This window comes from Micromys minutus (genome assembly GCF_963924665.1).
Source record: "Micromys minutus genome assembly, chromosome: 17".
In the NCBI taxonomy this organism is placed as follows: Eukaryota; Metazoa; Chordata; class Mammalia; order Rodentia; family Muridae; genus Micromys; species Micromys minutus.
Window position 1 is genome coordinate 21039600 of NC_137952.1, and position 18306 is coordinate 21057905.

Genomic DNA, 18306 nt, shown 5'->3' on the forward strand with positions numbered 1-18306 from the left:
CCACTTAAAAAAAAGCCAGTGCAGAGTTTATGTTAATATGGAGTGGTTTCTTTTTTCTTGAGTGAATTTAACATCTCTACCAAAGCTGCTACTTTCAAGAGCCCTGGGGGATATACTGGTTCAAGAGTTATTTATTCTATTTGGGTAGAAACACACATTTTAGGGTCTGGTTTGCTCTCCACAGGAGCAACAGATTCTAAAAGACGATCACCTCATCTTTTTTCAGAGACGGCCAGTAAGATGGCTGCCCAGTGAAACCTGCCGCAGGACTCAGATACAGTTTGGTTCCGTCCTTCACTGTGAAGGACTAAAGCAGTGAGTGCTCAGTCTGAAAGGTCAACTCTCTATCAGTGCTCAGACAAACTGTGCTGCAGCAAATCAATTATTTAAGAAGCAGCTGCTGATCACGCTACAGTTCGATAGTCCGAGCTCTGAGAAGAACTTTTCATGAAGAACATGTGTAAGTGAAAATACTCAGCAGTCTCCTCCTTCCCCACCCCACGGCTCAGATCACATGTTGCCATGCCAACTCTTGAGGTGAGCGCTGGGGCTCTGAACTCAGGCCCTCACATATGCACGCTTAGTGTATCCGGTTTATAAGGGCTAGAAAATGACTATTCTTCCTTATTCCAATAGCAATCGAGAATTATATACTTAGGAGCTGACAGGAAATACTGTTGGTGTCCATTTTATACTAAATTGACATCACAACATTCTTAATAACTCTTTGCAAAACAGTGGTAGCATATGTGATTTCCAAGTTATATTTATTATATTATTGCATGGTTTTCATTCCAAGCTCTTGCTTTCCAAAGGGCTGAATTATCCCTATTCTATCCCTATTCTAAGTCCCTGATCAATTACAGCCTGGATGAGTTTTCTGTGATTGCCTCATCCATTATCTTCCTCCTGCCACTGGATTAGCGTAATACCTTCAAATTCTTCCAAGGACTGAAGGCCCTGGACAGGAAGGACTCTATTTCTTTAGCTGTGCACAAGCAGAGAAATGTAACACAATTCCCACTGGATTTGTTTTCTTTGTAGACTAAAAAAAAAAAAAAATCAGTTACGCCACAGTTCATTTGGTCAATCACGCATTCAAGAAATATTTACTGAGTATCTAGTATGTGGGCTGCATTTGGTAAATTTGGAAGAACAGGAACGGCTCTTTTTCTCACTCAATGGGATACACACTCAGCAAACAAACTGCTGGAATTCGAGGGAAGCGGTTGGAAGACAACAGCGGGTTGAATTATTTATATCCTGAACTGCTCTCAGCGTTCATCCTCTCTTCCCGGTGAATGCTGGAGAGAGCTGTCATCTCCACACGCTTACCATTCCACTGAAGGAGTGCCGCAGGAGAATTGCATGACCATAGAGCAGGGTCCTGTGGCCACCCCCTTGTGCTGCCTGTGGGAACAAAGAAGAAAACTGTCAGCACGCATCAGCTGTGGCTTCTCTGGCAGAAAAGCAACATGATTTGGGAGGCAGACACCCAAGAAAAATATTTACGGCAAAACTCCCAAAGAGCTCATTCAAGAAGCACATGTCCAGCTGGACTGATATTGGGAGACTCGTGAGCACAGCCATGTGACATCCTTGGGCGAGGGCAGGGAGGCCTGCGGCTCTTCTCAGAATTGGCCTTTGCCCGGGATGAGCAGAACAGGAATGCAAGAACTGTTCTGCACTGGAAGCACGTGAATGAGGGTGGGCGGGGCTCTACTTACCTTCCTTTGAAACTTCTCAGAAGCGGCCAGAATGGGAGAGAAACAGGTATGGAGTAACTATAGCCTAGGGCAGGAGCATAACACGGTGGACAGCGGTGATGTGCACTCTGGATCTTGTAGTCTTTTGTTCCCTTCTGGGCACTTGTGCTTTCTGCTCCCCCCCAACTCAAAACGGTTCTTTATATAGGTCTTACCAACCATGCATGGCTCTGAAATCCAGGACTTAAAAAGAGTAACTAATCCTGCAGACTAGTCCCCTCAGTGGAGAGACCCATGTGACTGTCTTCTCTGTCCTCTTTTGCACATTCAGTTTGATGGTTTGGTAGTGGTTGACTAACCAGTAGAAAGGAAGGTCAGAGAAGACAAAATAGCTCAAAGGAAATCAAAGCCATTGGTGCCTGAGCTTCTGACTCTCTGATCAACACAGTGCTATGCTGAAATAAGTAACATATGCTATGAAACAAAGGTCTAACTTATCCAGTTACAAGTGGGTACGAAGAACAGTCAGCTGAAATCAACAAGCAGGAACATATGTTTTGGTACTTACCTAGTTCTCCTGACATCATGCTAATTTATCCCCAGTTAACATATTTTTTCAAAAACATACTCTTTTAAAAGAAGATACTTGATACTCACAGTCTCTGTACTCTCTAAACATGTACCAAGAAACTCCAAAGTCTGAGAAAGCTAGCAAGATAATTTGTGTCTGTCTGCCTCTGTCTGTCTTTCACTCTATCTCTGTCTCTCTGTCTCTGTCTGTCTCTGTCTCTCTGTCTCTCTGTCTCTCTCGGTCTCTCTCTGTCTCTCTGTCTCTCTCTCTCTCCTCTCTGTCTCTCTCTCTCTCTCTCTCTCTCTCTCTCTCTCTCTCTCTCTCTCTCTCTCTCTCTCTCTCTCTCTCTGTGTGTGTGTGTATATAGGCCAGAAGTAGACATGGGTTATCTTTATCAACCACCTTATTGTTTTGAGACAGGATCTCTCATTTAACCTAACCAGTTGGCTGGCTAGCCAGAGAGCTCCTGGAATCCCCCTGCCTCTTCCTCCCATTGCTGAGATTACAGGCACATGCTGCCATATTTGGATATGTTTGGGATCTGAATTCAGGTCCATATGCTTGAATAGCAAACACTTTACCCACTGAGGCATCTTCCATGGACCACTACCAGAGCAATTTTAGCATTTGACTTCTCTAGTCCAGAAGCATCTTTTATACATCCCATTATTTCAGTGTTGCAGACTGGCTGTCCAAGGCACTGTCTGCAGATTTATCCTGTCCATCCTGTCCCCTCCAGGCATGGCATTGAGCAACATAGAGGACAAGACGCAGGTGGCGGGGAGAGAGACAGGGATCCAGATAATAAACAATAAGTGGTTCCATCTCAATTCTGTTTGAATTGCTCTGTCAAAGACATTCTGTCCCTATGTCATACAATGTGTCGAAAGAGAAAAAAGACAAACATGGTATACAGAAAAGAAGCTGATAACTAAATATAAATGTGGCTGTGCTCTCCCTCTCTCTGCCTATAGAGATATTTAAGTGTTCTCAGACTTTAATGCCATGTCGGATTACACAGCTCTTCACAATATTTCCAAATTTTATGAAATCATTTGCACTAACTTCAGCTGTATTTACAAATGTGTCAACACCTTACATTAAAATTAGATGTACTAAATCATTTTACATCTTGTCTGACTGGAATTGTCCCTATGAGCTTGTATCCTTACAACTTAACTGGTGCTTTCAACGGCTCCTACTGAATGCACATACTCCCAACATGAAGTGACTGGATTAGGTACCCTGCTCTCAGCTGTGGGTCCGATCCTTTCCAATTCTGTGTTTTCATCAGTTCTGTAATTATAAGGAGCCAAGAGTTGCTGACTCTAAACAGCATTATGGAGTGACTTGGGCTTTCTCTCTCTCTCTCTCTCTCTCTCTCTCTCTCTCTCTCTCTCTGGTACTTCTAGAAACATTGATTAGACTTCATGTATTTCTTTATAATGAAAGAAACTTAGATGCTCACTGGAATTGAATGTAATTTTGTTCTGCAGACCCTTAGGGGTCTCATGCTGTAGCTTCTGTCTCATATAAGACAGTAATTTCTAAATGCCAGGGCATTTCAGAATCACCATGTCCCCATGTCACAGTACTGATTTCAGTAGGCCTGGGTCTACCCTGGGAATCTGCATTTCCAACAAGGTCTCCATGATACTGGTGCTGCTAGTATTTTGAGAATTTCTTAGAGGATCGGATGTTTCTGGTGCTACTATGTCACCAGAAATAGGAGTCTTCTGTTACAATCATGTGCCACAGAGCACACACTATGTATGCACAAGGTGCTTTACACACTACCATAGCATCCCCACAACAATCTGTCAAGATAGCAATGAGTGTCACATTTCGGATGTGAGGAATTTGGTACCTAAAGAAGGTACCTTGCCATATGTGTTCGAATTGATACCATAGTACCATATCCCCTGGGGTTAATGATGGATCTTAACCTCATTTTCCTAATGTGCACACAGTGACTACACCAATAAGAAGAAATACAGAGACATCTTTCCTGGAGTTCATATAGCAGGAATCTAATTGGCTCAAACCCTATGGTAGGCCCAGAACACAGAGTGGTACACAGGACACACATCTCTTGATATTAACTACTGTTGCAATGATAATACCCCCAATTCACAGCCATGTGTACTGACACATGGATTAGTTAACATGCTAAAAATCAGACAGGTCCCAAGAGCAGAGTCTGGACTTAACAAAGGGCATTGAACCATGCAGCACACTATTATCTTTTCTATAGTGAGTTAGGGGAGATGAACTTAGCCAAAAATAAAATCAGGCTGCATGCACAAACAGCATGCATATTAAAGAAGTGAAGCACACAGAGATTTAAATAGACCTAGAGGGTATAGAACGTGTGTTACAGAATGGTTCTATTGAAAAGGAAGACCAACCAAAGACTGCTAACATACAGATGGTCAGAAAGAGACAGCAACACAGGTAGACTCTGTCTTGGAAGTAGAAGTGTGAGTCCTACTTGAACATTTACAGCCATTCTGTAGTTGCTGTGATGCCTATGGACAGGAAGAGCTGGTCCAAATAGGGATGTGAAGGCAGACCCATCAAAGGTAATCAGTGGCAAGACTCACTTGTTCACTGTGTGGACTCTGGCACAGTCATCAGGACACTGTAGTAGCTTATGAGAGGACAGTGCCACAGTCAAAATGTTTCTCAGGAAGGGAAGTCAATGGTAGAAGAAGGGAGGGGTGCAGCCCGAGGGGCAGGACGGTTTACTCTCACTTTGTATCTTTCACAAGGTAGGCAGGGAGCGAGCAAACAAACTGGGGAGATGTGCTGTTCTTTACTCCTTTCCTGCATCCGATCTAAAACAAAGGTTGGTATCCCTTTAAAAAGCATCCTTCAAGCAAATCCTCTGCCACCCACTGTTCCTTGTCCTTGAGGCTGCATTGTGTCTCATCTGGCCTGTGGGTAACAGCCTCCAAAACGTGCCTTCTTGAGTAACTTGTGAGCTAACATGGCAGCCAGAGCTACTCTGTCCAAAGATGTAAACCACAGCTTTACTTTCTTGCTATAAACCCTCCAGTGGCTTGCTATCAAGTTAGTAATCTGATGCTCCCACCATGGCATCCAATTCTCTGTATCAGGATTGTAAATTATTCCCTGAGAGGCCACACAGTGAACGTGTTAGGTTCTGTGATCTCTCACACAGTTACCAGTCACACCTCACATAGTTTTAAAAAGAATTTGTTAAAAATTTATAAGCTGTTCTTATCCTAGCAAACTGTATAAATATATACTCAGGCTGACTCTGACTGCTGACTACAAGTCACCGAACCTTACCCTAACGGAGTTGGCCCCCTTACCACTCTGACTTCATTTATCAGAAACACGGTCCCCGGTGCTCCTGTTCTAGCCATTCTGACCGATCTGCACGTCTTAGATAACCTTGATAGCACAGACCTGTACATGCCTTTCCCTCTCCTGAGAATGTATGTCTTCCCTTGTTCTCACTACCCACTTCCTTCAGTTCAGTTCTCCACCCCAAATGTTTCACTCCAGAAGTCTCCTCCTTCACTCTTTACAAGAACACACGCTCCCTCCATCACTGCCCTCTGCTTTATTATGAGCTGATGTGAATTGGTAAGTTAATTTGGTTGTGTATCTGCCATTCCTTGCCCTGGAAATGAAGTAACCTCCATGAACATTCAAAATAAAATGTTGTGCCTCTGTCCTTTCCATGTCATTTGTAGCAGTATCGGATGAACAGAAGAAACTCACCAAATAATTCCTAAAGGAATGAATAAACAATCAGTGGATGTGGCCCTTGGGGCTTCATTTTGCATGCCAGAAAAAAAAAAAGAGGCAAAGAAAAATTAAAAAGCTTTCCAGGGATGCCTTAAAAGTGTGAGCTGGAATCTGAACATGGGGTTAAGAATACATTCTGTGAACTCTTTTGATATCAGCTATGGACTAGTACTTCAGGAAAGATGTCACATCCATGGGATAGTATAGTAAAAAAAATATTAAAAATCCAGGCCCGGGGTTTCTACCCTGTCTTAGGTTATTGAGTTCCCACATAAAAATATAACATAAATTTTATATATTCAATATGCCCCAAACAACACAAGAGCTGGGCAGCTGCCTACTCTCTAAGGCATTATAACCCACTTTTCTATCAATAATTATTTACTATACTCTATCAGGGCTGCTCTTAACTTCAATTGGCCAGCCCACCTGGACACATTTTTATGGCTCAGCTAACCCGTGACAGCTTCTTCTTTCTTCTCTCCTCCACATTCTTCTTCCTTGAGGTCCCAAGCTTGGAAAACCTAAGCCCCACCTATGTCTCTTCTGTTCAGCTATTTGTTACTGACATCTTTATTTACCAATCACAGTTAACTGGGGGCAGGATCACTCTGTCTTCCAAGTCAACTCTCTTGTCTTTGGGGCAAATTAGCATTAGAATACAAGCAGCATTAGGCCAAACCACTCCAAGGTAGTACCTACACCTCAAGGCTGTGAGACCTTCTTTGGGTGGTATATTCTCCTCCCTGCCATGATTGTCTTGGAATGTCACCACTGGTGGAGAGATAGAGATACCCTCGGAGTCACCCTGTGATATTATGGAACACCAGGGAAAAACAGAAAAGGAAAGCTTGCTTCTCTGTCCAGAGGTAGAATGTTGCCCTAGACACTTTATTCAATCATCTCACCTGTAATTTCAAGATTAATTTTCCGTGTTGACAGTTTTTGTGGTTTCCAAACAATAATGCCCTTTATGAATTTAAATCAGAAATCACAACAACAGAGGCAGGACGTCTGCCTTCTCTCCAGCCAGGAATACTTCAAGACTGTTACATATCTAAACCAATTTGTTCTGTTATCTGCAATGTTCATTTCTATGTTGGGCGCTCCTAGGCCCTAGGAAACATTCCAAGAAAACCATAGGATGGCTTCCTGTTGAATCTTTTGTGACCAACCACACTTCAAGGGCCACAGTCATGAAAATCCTTGCAGAGTGTAGTGCTTCTGAATATGGCTGCTTTGAATTTTCTCTTCCTTGCCTATTTCACACCTCACTTTGATTTAATCAGTGTGTGTGTGTGTGTGTGTGTGTGTGTGTGTGTGTGTGTGTGTGTGTGTGTGTGTGTATGTGTCTGAATGATTGACTATCTGTCTAACAGTAGAGGTATTTGCACAGCACAGAAGATATGAAGTTCCCTTGATGAAAGAGAGCTACATAAAAGTGGTGCCTTTTAAATACAGGACAATGAATACATTAAATAAACTAAATGAATAACAGGAAGGAGCTAAAGCAGGTAACCCCGAAGAGTCAGCTAGTTGAATTATTTTTACCATGAAAGGCTCAACTCATGACTATTATAAATTATTAAGATTTTAATAGTCTGCTTATGTGAGTAGAACCTTTAAGGAAAAACGAGACATCATTGGGTAAAATCTCAGATACACTGTGGTATATGGAATGGCAAAGTAATATTTGTAACTGTTTATTCTCCACAGTTTCACTTATGGCTCTTGTGTAGTTACAGTTCAGAGAGTAGCTTAGAGCCCAACAGAATTGTGAGTGAAATTAATGCTGAAATACAAACAGTAACAAATTTTGGCTCTGAAAGGGAACTTATACAAAGTGCCTCTGAGCAAAATTGACTAACTCAACCTGCTATGGATTCACAAAGAAGCACATGCTAGGCACAGGCAGTCTGTATAAATCTAACAGTGTGAACCATAGTTTATAAGGAGGCAGTTTCAATACAGGAACCAGGCAGAATTAAGCCATATCTCCTGTGTGTGGCTAGCAAGGCAGAGAGACATTCAACAATGGCCAATGAGAATCAGAACATCAGATCACGGAGAGTGAGAGAGTTAAGTATTCCAATATCAAATTATTCACAGAACAACTAGCATACAACAAAATGGTCTACATCCTTTGGTGTTGTCATAGTTAAGTACATCTGAGAACTTGCCTGTGCTCTGAAGTTACATGAACATTCAAAGGAAACAAAAGGCAGATAAGACTCTCTCCAAATCAATGAGCACCAGTAAATCAGAAACCGAAACACTTAATAGACTGCACAAAACTTTTATATACAGGGACAAAGGAGTTCATATCTCATTGAAATGCATTAGAAAACCAATCCTTGACTAAAGAAGTAGGCAAAAGCCATGCATAAATGATACCTAACAGAATAAGGTGAAAACACTGTAAAACTTCTTTGAACAATGAAAGAAGTTGCAATTATATAACCTGGGCTATAGAATGTGCAAGATCAGAAGGAAACACGCCATTTGAATTGTAGTTTAGCTGACACGAGCCTCAGGGTGGTGGCACCCAGCACAGCCCTCTGCTACACAGTACAGTAGAATATAAAAAGAATCACAACGAAGTCTATAACCTCTGCCATAGTAATTTTACTTCTGGGAATAATTCAAAATGAGGCAAGGGCCTTCTGATGGTCACAATAAAGCTGAATGGAGCCTGGCAAGAATCTAAATATGCAACAGAAATAATCTCGTAAATCATGGGAACTATTTAAGATGTTCTGGCTTGTAGCCGTTAAAGGTTGAAATCACCAGATGCAGGTAGAAACAGAAAATGTTATGATACACTTTTATGACAAGACACAGAATGCAAAGCATCTTCAAATACTGCTTATATACACACAAAAATGATGAGAAAATCTATAAGAGTGAGATAGCCAGGACACAGAATATGGTTTAGCCAGACAAATGCTTGCCTTGTGAGCACAGGAACCAGAGGTTGATCTCCAGAACCCACATAAGGCATGCTGGGTGTGGTACTGAATGGTTATCATCTCAGTGTTGGGAGTTAGGGACAGGCAGAGTTCTAGGCCTTGCTAGACTGGCTTGCTTCAGGTTCAATAAGAATCTTTGTCAATACATAAGACAATTGATTAATTAATGGTAGATAGTGTCTGAGACACAACACTTAGGTTTTCCTCTGGCCTCCAAATACATGTGCATGTGTGTTTGAACATAAATATTACATATGTGCACCTGATGAGTGCATCCACATGTACTCATCTACTCATGAAGAGGCACACACATGTATATACATACACACATGCACATATGAACATACAGACACATATGCATGTTCACCTGCATACACAAGTACTTGCCCATACATGAACATGCATGCATGAACAAATACACACTTGCATGCGCACCTGTACACACACGAATGATTAACCAGCCACATTCATGGTTGCAGAACATGTACTGTATCTTGCTTTAAATTTTTCTTTAACACTCTTACCACATCACTTTCTCAATAACATTCATACATGAATGTATGAGGGATGACATGCTGAATGAATTTAAGGAAATGTATTTCTGTGAACATACTTTATTTGTAACCCTTTACTTGCTCAAGAGTGCAGTTTATTTACCAGGGTCCTCGGGAAATGACTCAGCCTGAAAGGTAGACAGGATGTGGTGCTACTCTGCTTGGTTTTAGATCCTAGCTCTAGAGTGCTATGCTCCAATCTGCTGTTACATGAGGACCTCAGAGAGGAATTTTTTTTTAAAGATACATGAGCCATCCTTATTTTATTTTTTCCTCTGAGTCTCAGCTCCAGATTCTGTGGAGGAAGATCTCTTGTCAAGAGGTGCCCCCAACTATGCATGGGTCCCAACCCCATTAGCTCCTCTGAATCTATAGGTTCCTCTCTTTGGATCTCACTCTAGTTTCTGAGGACTTGCTTCTCCACAATTTTTTGTTTCTCAAGGGTTCCCCTGTGCAGTTAGCAGATGCCAGACTTGTCTACGGCTACAGGCATGAGGAACACCAAGTCTGGCCAAACGCCCCAGACTTCAGTCCAATAAGCGTCTTCTGTGGAGACTAGGGAGATGGGAATGAGCAATACCTCTTCAGCTCTGAGGACACTGAAGGAACCAATGAAAATCTTCAGGTCTTAACCTGTGAATGCCTAGAACTCAGAGTAAGTATTCTTCTTTAATCACGGTGAAAGACAAACTTTGCTAAAACACACTAGAACTCAGAAAGCACACTTCAGAGACAGGGGGGCATTAGCATGGGCTAATGTGACTCATGATTAACAGCCAGCATCAGCAAATGAGACAACAGAAGTATCTCACAGGTATCATAATTCCATCCTAAATCTATGTGAACTCCGAGGAATCCAAATAAAGGGCACTAAACTTTCTTCTTTACTGTCAGACCCTCCACTTAGCTATGGAACCGCCAAACTCTGCATTTCCTGGGCTAGAGAAAGATATTCTTCCCCTTCTAAGGTTCTCTATTGTGGAGAATAAAAATGTGACATGAGAATAGGGCATCCACTTGTAATTTGACACTTTGATTTTCTACTCATTACAGTTGATACTAGTCTCGAACCAGCAGTCTGCGGTGCCTGAGATGCTCACTGCAGAGAGCAATGGGACAGAATCCTAAGGATTTTGCCTCTTTTATGTGGGGCAGATCAGTCAAAGCAGTGGTTCTCAACCTGTGAGTTGTGAACCCCCCATGAGTCACATATTAGATATCCTGCATATCAGATACTTATATTATGATTCATAACAGTAGCAAAATTATAGCAGTGAAGTAGCAATGAAATAATTTTATGATTGGGGTCACCACAACATGAGGAACTGTAAGAAATGGTTTCAACTTTAGGAAGGTTAAAAACCTGCTGCTTTAGACAAAGGTACTTGAAAAGACACCTTGATATTTTGGGCATCTTCCAGGGCCTCTTAGGATACCAGTAAAAAAAAATCTACATCACGAGACAGAATTTTAGTAAAGTTCTGACAAGAGGAAGAAGGTATAGCCCCAGTTTTCTGAATCCCATAGTCAGAGCCCCCCCACTTGAGGTTAGCTGATGCGGAGGAATCATTAGGACTGAACATATCTAGAGTTACAATGAACACTAGATGTGATGGTGCAAGGTCTAAGGTGACCACTGTTCTATCTGCATCTAAGCTGATATCCCAAAGGCAGCAGGGCAACTGTGATCCCAGGGAACCTCATCTCTCTCAGCCCAGTGCTGTCTCTCACTGTCTCTTCATATGACAACACTGATGTCCTACCTTGAAGATAGTACAGAGAGGCTGGTCTCCTATGACCTCCTTTATTTTTAAATACAAGCATCTACTGTTGAAAAAATTCAATAATCTTCCCCAATTCATGCCTGCCTATATATGTCTCATTCACCCTTCTGCTTTATGGTTTGCTGAATCCAGCCAACCCTTCCTCTTGGAAGCACCTAGGATGATGTTTCCTGGAAGAGAAGTGGTCCAAGCATTTAGTTCATGTCATTAATTTTATAATATAGTGAAAGTATTCTAAGGCAGTAGAGACAAAGGCCAGAGTTTAATGCAAGAAACTGAGAATTCTGGTTCATTCGTGTCAACAGAATATGGATATGAAAGTAAATGAGGAAAGCAATTCTAACAAAAAAGTAATTGGTTCACTTCTTTCCAAAGAAGTATACTTATCATTGGGTGCAGAAACACAAAGACATGAGCAGGGTCTTCCAGGATGCCTACCTGGCATCTATTGTGCTTGGGTGTGGTCCATGGGGTAAGGATAAGTTGGCTTGGGTCACTTAAACTGGTGATGTAGAGACAGAGTTAGGTCTTCCTCTGAAACCAAACGCCCTGAGAAGGAAAAGCCCCTGGGTGCTTAACTCTTAAACCCTGATGGAATGGCTAAAGAAAGCTGAGAAATTTTCCCTCCAAATCTTCAAAAGCAAGTTTTGGTTTGTGAAAGCATGGTGATAAATCAAATACTTATTACATATGAGGCTGTGGGTTTAAGTCCCAACGCTGACAAACATTTTGACTTCTAAGCATTGCTGCAAGTTTGTGCAGCTATTTTCTTGTTCCCTGTCCTGAGCTACTGTGGCTAGTGAAATAACACTGAGTTCCCTGGTAGGTGTGGGATGTGACAAGGACTGTGTATAACCAGGAGGTGGATATTGTTGCTCTTCCTATAGGGTTGCAAATCCCTTCAGCTCCTTCAATCCTTTCTCTAACTCCTCCATTCGGGTCCCCATGCTCAGTCTGATGGTTAGCTGCAAGCATCTTAATCTGTATCAGTAAGTCTCTGGCAGAGCCTCTCAGGAGAAATCCTTATCAGGCTCCTGTCAGCAAGCACTTCTTGGTATCAGCAATAGTGACTGGGTTTGGTGACTGCATATGGGATAGATCCCCAGGTGAGGCAGTCTCTAGATGGCCTTTCCCTCAGTCTCTGCTTCACTCTTTGTCCTGGTATTTTAACCTGTGAGTATTTTGATCCCCCTTCTAAGAAAGACTGAAGCATTCACATTTTGGTCTTCATTCTTCTTGAGCTTCATATGGTCTTTGAATTATATCTTGGGTGTTCTGAACTTTTGGGCTGATATCAGTGAGTGCATACCATGTGTGTTCTTTTGTGTCTGGGTTACCTCACTCAGGATGACATTTTCTAGTTTCATCTATTTGCCTAAGAATTTCATAAAGTCATTGTTTTTTAATAGCTGAGTAGTACTCCATTGTGTAAATGTAGCACACTTTCTGTATCCATTTTTAATGGACATCTGGGTTCTTTCCAGCTTCTAGCTATTATAAATAAGGCTGCTATGAACATTGTGGAGCATGTCTCCTTGCTATATGTTGGAGTGTCTTTTGGGTATATACCTAGGAGTGTTATAGCTGCATCCTTAGGTAGTACTATGTCCACTTTCCTGAGGAACCTCCACACTGATTTCTCGAGTGTTTCTTTCAGCTTGCAATCCTACCAACAATGGAGGAGTGTTTCCCTTTCTTCATATCCTCTCTGCTATCACCTGAGTTTTTGATCAACCAACCTCTCCCCCAGAGCTCCCAGGGACTAAACCACCAAACAAAGAGTGCACATGGTGGGGGGGGCATGGCTCCAGCCACATATGTAGCAGAATAATGCCAAGGTATTGAGGTGGGAGTGGGTGGAAAAGAGAAGATACTCATAGAATCAGGTAGAGGGGGGATGAAAGATGGGGTGGACCCGGAAAGGAGATAACATTTGAAATGTAAATATATAAACTATCTAATAAAAAATTAAAATTTAAAAAATGTGAACCAGGAGTTGTGCATTATTACCAGTCGTAAGCAGGAGGCTGCTGGGTGTGGCTCCTCTAAGATGTTACCACACTTTTCTCTGAGCAAACATTCTACAGGGCAAGGAGACTGCTGGGACGCCAGATCTAACACACCGCTCTTACTATGGCACCTTTAAAAGAACGAACTGACAAGAGATATTTGTCAAGGTACTGATGACATTTATGCTGGTGAAGAGTATACTTTGGAAAGAAATGAGCCAATTACTTTTTTATTAGAATTCATTTTCCCACTTTCTTCTCTATCTAACAAATTTCTTAGAGTCAGACACTGCCAATCTCATTCTTCATGTAAAGGACCCATCAGCCAGATTTGCTTTCATTTACAGCCCTGGTTCTTAGGTGAACTACCCATACTCAGATGGTTGGTGAAATGGTGGGGAATCTACATTCACAGGTCAGAGTACCATGAATTGAAAAATTTAACATTTCTCTCTACTAAAACATTAGTTTGTCTCACGGATTGACAGATTTAAAGGTAAGAGTAAATTTTTATGTCTTGCTGTGTACAAGCACCTCTCTACCTGCATTCTAAAGCACCTCAAATTAGCTAAAATTTGCCATCTGACTTTGTTCCTTTCTTTTCTGAAGTTCTTACAGATATTGTTTACCTTTTCTTTTCTAAGCATCCTATATCAACAACTTTTCTATATTTCCCATCCTCTGTCCCTGCTGTATTTGCTCCACTATGATCTTGAGGCATAAAGGCAAATTCATACTGTTTTTTCTACATTGATGCAGTACACCTGAACCCAACTTCACATCCCTAAACAAAACAGCTCGAGTTCTCCTAGGAGGATAGCAAATCACACTGGGTAGAGAAATTCATTCTCTGAGCTCTGTTTACATGGAGCCTACAGATGAAAGCTTAGCCGACCCTGACTCTTAGCTCCTGTATCAGGACAAGATATTGCTCTGAGGGCATCATGTTTCTGAACCTCTTGTGGGTTCATTATAGAGAAGAAGTCCTGGATCCCTGCTATGGGCCAAAGTCCCAAGAGAACTTTGCATGAAAATAAAACAGAACAAAGAAACCCACAACACAAAAAGTAAACCAACTTTCCTAAGATTTTAACTTCATGGATCTGTAGCAGGCCTGTCTCTCATGGTGATTCCTATTCTGGAGTGGTGGAGGCGGGCAGGTATGTGCATACTAAGGCTGAGCTACAGATCCTCATGCATGGCAGGTAAACACTCTACCATTAAGTTGCATCCCTAGAATGGTTCTCAGGTTTTCACAGCCATGCTCAAGATCTTCTAGAACTTTCTAAGCCATTCTGAACCTATCAATGGAATTAGCATGGCACTTGGCAATTAGTAAGTATTCTACTCTCAGAAGGTTCCTGTTAAACCCATGATGTATTTCTCCAGAGCTCTAAGGATGCCATAAACTACTACTACTACTACTTCCTAATGGCTTTGATAATTTTAGAATTGATACTATACTCTCCCTGCCACCACCTAACCTTTGTTGCAACACATGTGACACATGGAAAGGCACATAGCTCTACTATAAAGTCTGTACATTGGGAGGTCTCAAGACTTGAAAGAAACTCTTCTTGAAAGAGTTACCCTTGGTCCACACAGCCTCATAGCATCAGCAGTCATCTGGATCCTTGTCTACCTGCCTCTTACGTAATCTGAGCCCTGCTCCTCACCCTTGTACTCCTCAAAATCTAGGTGGAAATGGAGAAGAAGTTGGGAGAAGAGAGGATATTAGGAGACAAGGATTGGCATTGATATTTGCTGTCCCCAATACTGCAATCAGTCGCCTCTGCTCTACTGATGTCACTCTGTTTCTGCGTCTTGCAGGCCCACAGGCCTTCAAGATACATCTTCCTCAGAATTCTTTACTCTCCTCTACTCTCCTCTACTTCTGTCTCTGTCTGCGGAATTGGTATCTCTCCGAGTCATACATAAATTACTATTTAGGAAGTCCTTCAACTGGCTTCTTTCAAGAGCCCCCTTCAGGAGACCTAGTTTAGATTTAAGTGTTCCTTTCACTACCTAGATCTTCTGTCAGATGGGGGAGGAGTACCTACTTTATTATAAAAACAACTTTTTTCCACATCTGAGTGGAAGCTCAGAACAGAACAGAGCACACGCCATCGAATCTATTTTCTCCCCATTGTGTAAAAAGGGAATTTATCAAACTGACACAGGGCGGATAGCATACTGGCCTAACAGCAAAACCTGACTTCCCAAACCACGGGGCCTCCTGGCTTTGTTGCAAAAGAAGAAAGAATTTTTAAGCGACATTTTAACAAAGCTCCCAGGAAGCGGACAGACCACCTTATAGATGTCATTGCTCATAATTTGGGGGACTTTAAAAAAATTCTGCAAGATGAATGAAACTGGACATCAGTTGTATTCATTTGCCTTTCAGTTTCCCTTTTTTTGTTTTTGTTTTCCATTTTTCTTTTTCAGTGGAGGCAAAAAACCAAGTCAGTTCTCTCTCAATGGGCTTTGTGGTTCCTAGTGATGCCATGTGATAACTTTATTCCAAATAGAGCACCGTGGCAGTCACTTCTTGCTGATCGAGGTCTCCAGAAGCTCAGAGTAATTACATGTCGACTGAAAACAATAGTGAGTAGGTAGCCCTTGGGGAGAAGCAGATCTGCAGATAAAGATGGACAGACTAGAATGAGGTAGGTCACTCCATCATCTGGTAATCATTTCCCTGGCCCATTATTGATGTACAGTAATAGCTGTGTGTGTAACTTGAAGAGTCAAGAAAGAATGGTCTCCTCGCAGGTCCACCCTAGACAACTATGTCAGGAGACCAGAAGATGGAAAGGACCACAGAAATGCTTTTTATTAAGCAATTGGAGGAATACAACATAGTGTACCATGACTATGGAACCCAAGATGTCTGTTATTTCAAAGAGAACACATTGTCTTATTAGGCTTTCATATTTAAACAAGGTGTGGGGGAAAACAGAGACTAGAGAAATATTTTATTAATCACTGTGAATTCTTTACACAAATAAAGTCTTATGCTGCCATTAAGGAGATTTAGGTAGCCTTTCTTCTGATTAGAGCAAATTTCTTCCAATCTCACACTAATTGGGTTTGGCTTAAGACTGGTAATGACACCTGCATAGCTAGTGCCAGAACTCAGCTGTAAAATTTAATCTCAGTGAAACAAACTCGGAGACATTAAAGAGAGGCTCGATTTCTTTCTTGTGAAAGTTGTTATCCATATATATATATATATATATATATATATATAATGGGGAGACCATTAGTCCTATGGAGGCTTGATGCCCCAGTGTAGGGGATGCTAGGGTAGTGATGTGGGAGTGGGTGGGTGAGTAAGGGAGCTCCCTCGAAGAAGCAGGGGGAAGAGAGATAGGAGAGGAGGTTTGTGGAGGGGAAACTGGGAAGGGGGATAATATTTGAAATGCAAATAAATAAAACAGCCAATAACCAAAAGAAAAAAAAAAGTTGTCATCCTGAAAACACACACTTGCTTGCGTCAGGCAGGGAGGAACTGGGAATGTAAGATAAAATGATGCCTGTATGTTGGAATATATATTAAGAGATAGAAGAAAGAAAGATGATGCTGATTGTCCAGAGGATAGCAGATTGTGAAAAATGCTAAAGAGATCTTATAGCAATGTTTCTCAAACTCTGCTCACCCCAAATTGATATTATTTGCACATTACTAGATTATAAAATAGAGATGCTATTAGAAAGGCTATGTGGGGTGTGAAAGGACACCGGGTAGTGTGCTTTAGTCTTGACACTAAGTTTGTTAACATGGTGACCTGGCTTGTCTCTTATTGGTGGTATTTGTGCCTTTAAAGCCAGCCTGTAGTCCAGCAGCTGCTCCAGCTGATACAAAACGCTGTGCAAGGTCTCATGGGCTCCAAACGAAATGGTCTGATGCCAGCTGGACCCTGCTACAGGAGATACGGGGACTCTAGGGATGTCATATAATCTGACTCAGCAGCTTCCTGCTTAGGAGCCCCTGGGGTGTGTAAGAAAACAAAAATCTGGATTTAGCCTGAAGTTCCTCTTCCTAAAACAAGTTTGTGCATATAAAGCAGATCTCACAGACATTGACTGTTTTTGCTTTGGAGAGGTGCATATCTTATCTGTGTGCTAAAGACATGATCATCGACAGTGAATGCACCTCTGTGTAGAGGTAACATAATGTGCCTGAAATATTAAAGCAGCCCTTACTGAGCAGAGCATGGGAGATATGAAACATGAAAATATCTTTTTAGCACATGTCCTATAACACACAGCAATGAAAACATCACCCTTTAGAAGGTTGGCCTTAAGGAACTAATTTTTAAACTAAACATGGATTAAAAAAAATAAGCACAATATAGGCTGTTTTTCTTCTGTTAGAATGGCATTTTAATAGCAGAGTTCAATAAATGAAGTAGAAAGATAGATACAAACACATTTCCTCCGTGCAGGGGGATCAGTTCAGAAATGCTATCTTTCTAAGTGTTGAGTGATATTATTATGCACTGGGAAAAAAGGCTGTTTACATTTGGAAAAAGCATTAAAGTCAAGTCAATATATTTAGGCAAAGCTACATAATTATGGACTGACGGACATCAGGGACTTGCAGAATAACACAGCATTTGAAATTCCTGCAAGTATAATACTGATGACACGAAAAGCCGGTTAGTGTTGGACCTGAGAGGGTCAGGGATTTAGCGCTGTGAATTGGCTATTTTCCAGTGCATTAGGAGCAGTAGAATCTGATAAAAATCTAATAAAAATTACAGCTAAAATCAATATAGTTAGAGGTGAAGTCAGCATAGTCTAAGTGGCTCCACATGAGGAGAGAGACAAGCGTCTGGAAAGGATTTGTGTTCTCAGAAAAGATTGGGGTTATGAGAAAGGGTGGGAGGTCCATGCAGTAGGTTCTTCTGACACTGTTTTTGGAAATAAG

General features: G+C 41.6%; 1 protein-coding gene across 2 annotated transcripts in view; it reads right to left on the minus strand.

Moving 5' to 3' along the window:
- Positions 1 to 18306, minus strand: part of RYR3 (ryanodine receptor 3) — a 523847-nt gene that overhangs the window by 298923 nt on the left and 206618 nt on the right. For both annotated transcript variants that reach the window (XM_080931244.1, XM_080931245.1), the window contains exon 4: positions 1336 to 1410. In XM_080931244.1, coding sequence (XP_080787370.1) covers positions 1336 to 1410 — 75 coding nt within the window. The remainder of the gene's footprint in view (positions 1 to 1335; positions 1411 to 18306) is intronic.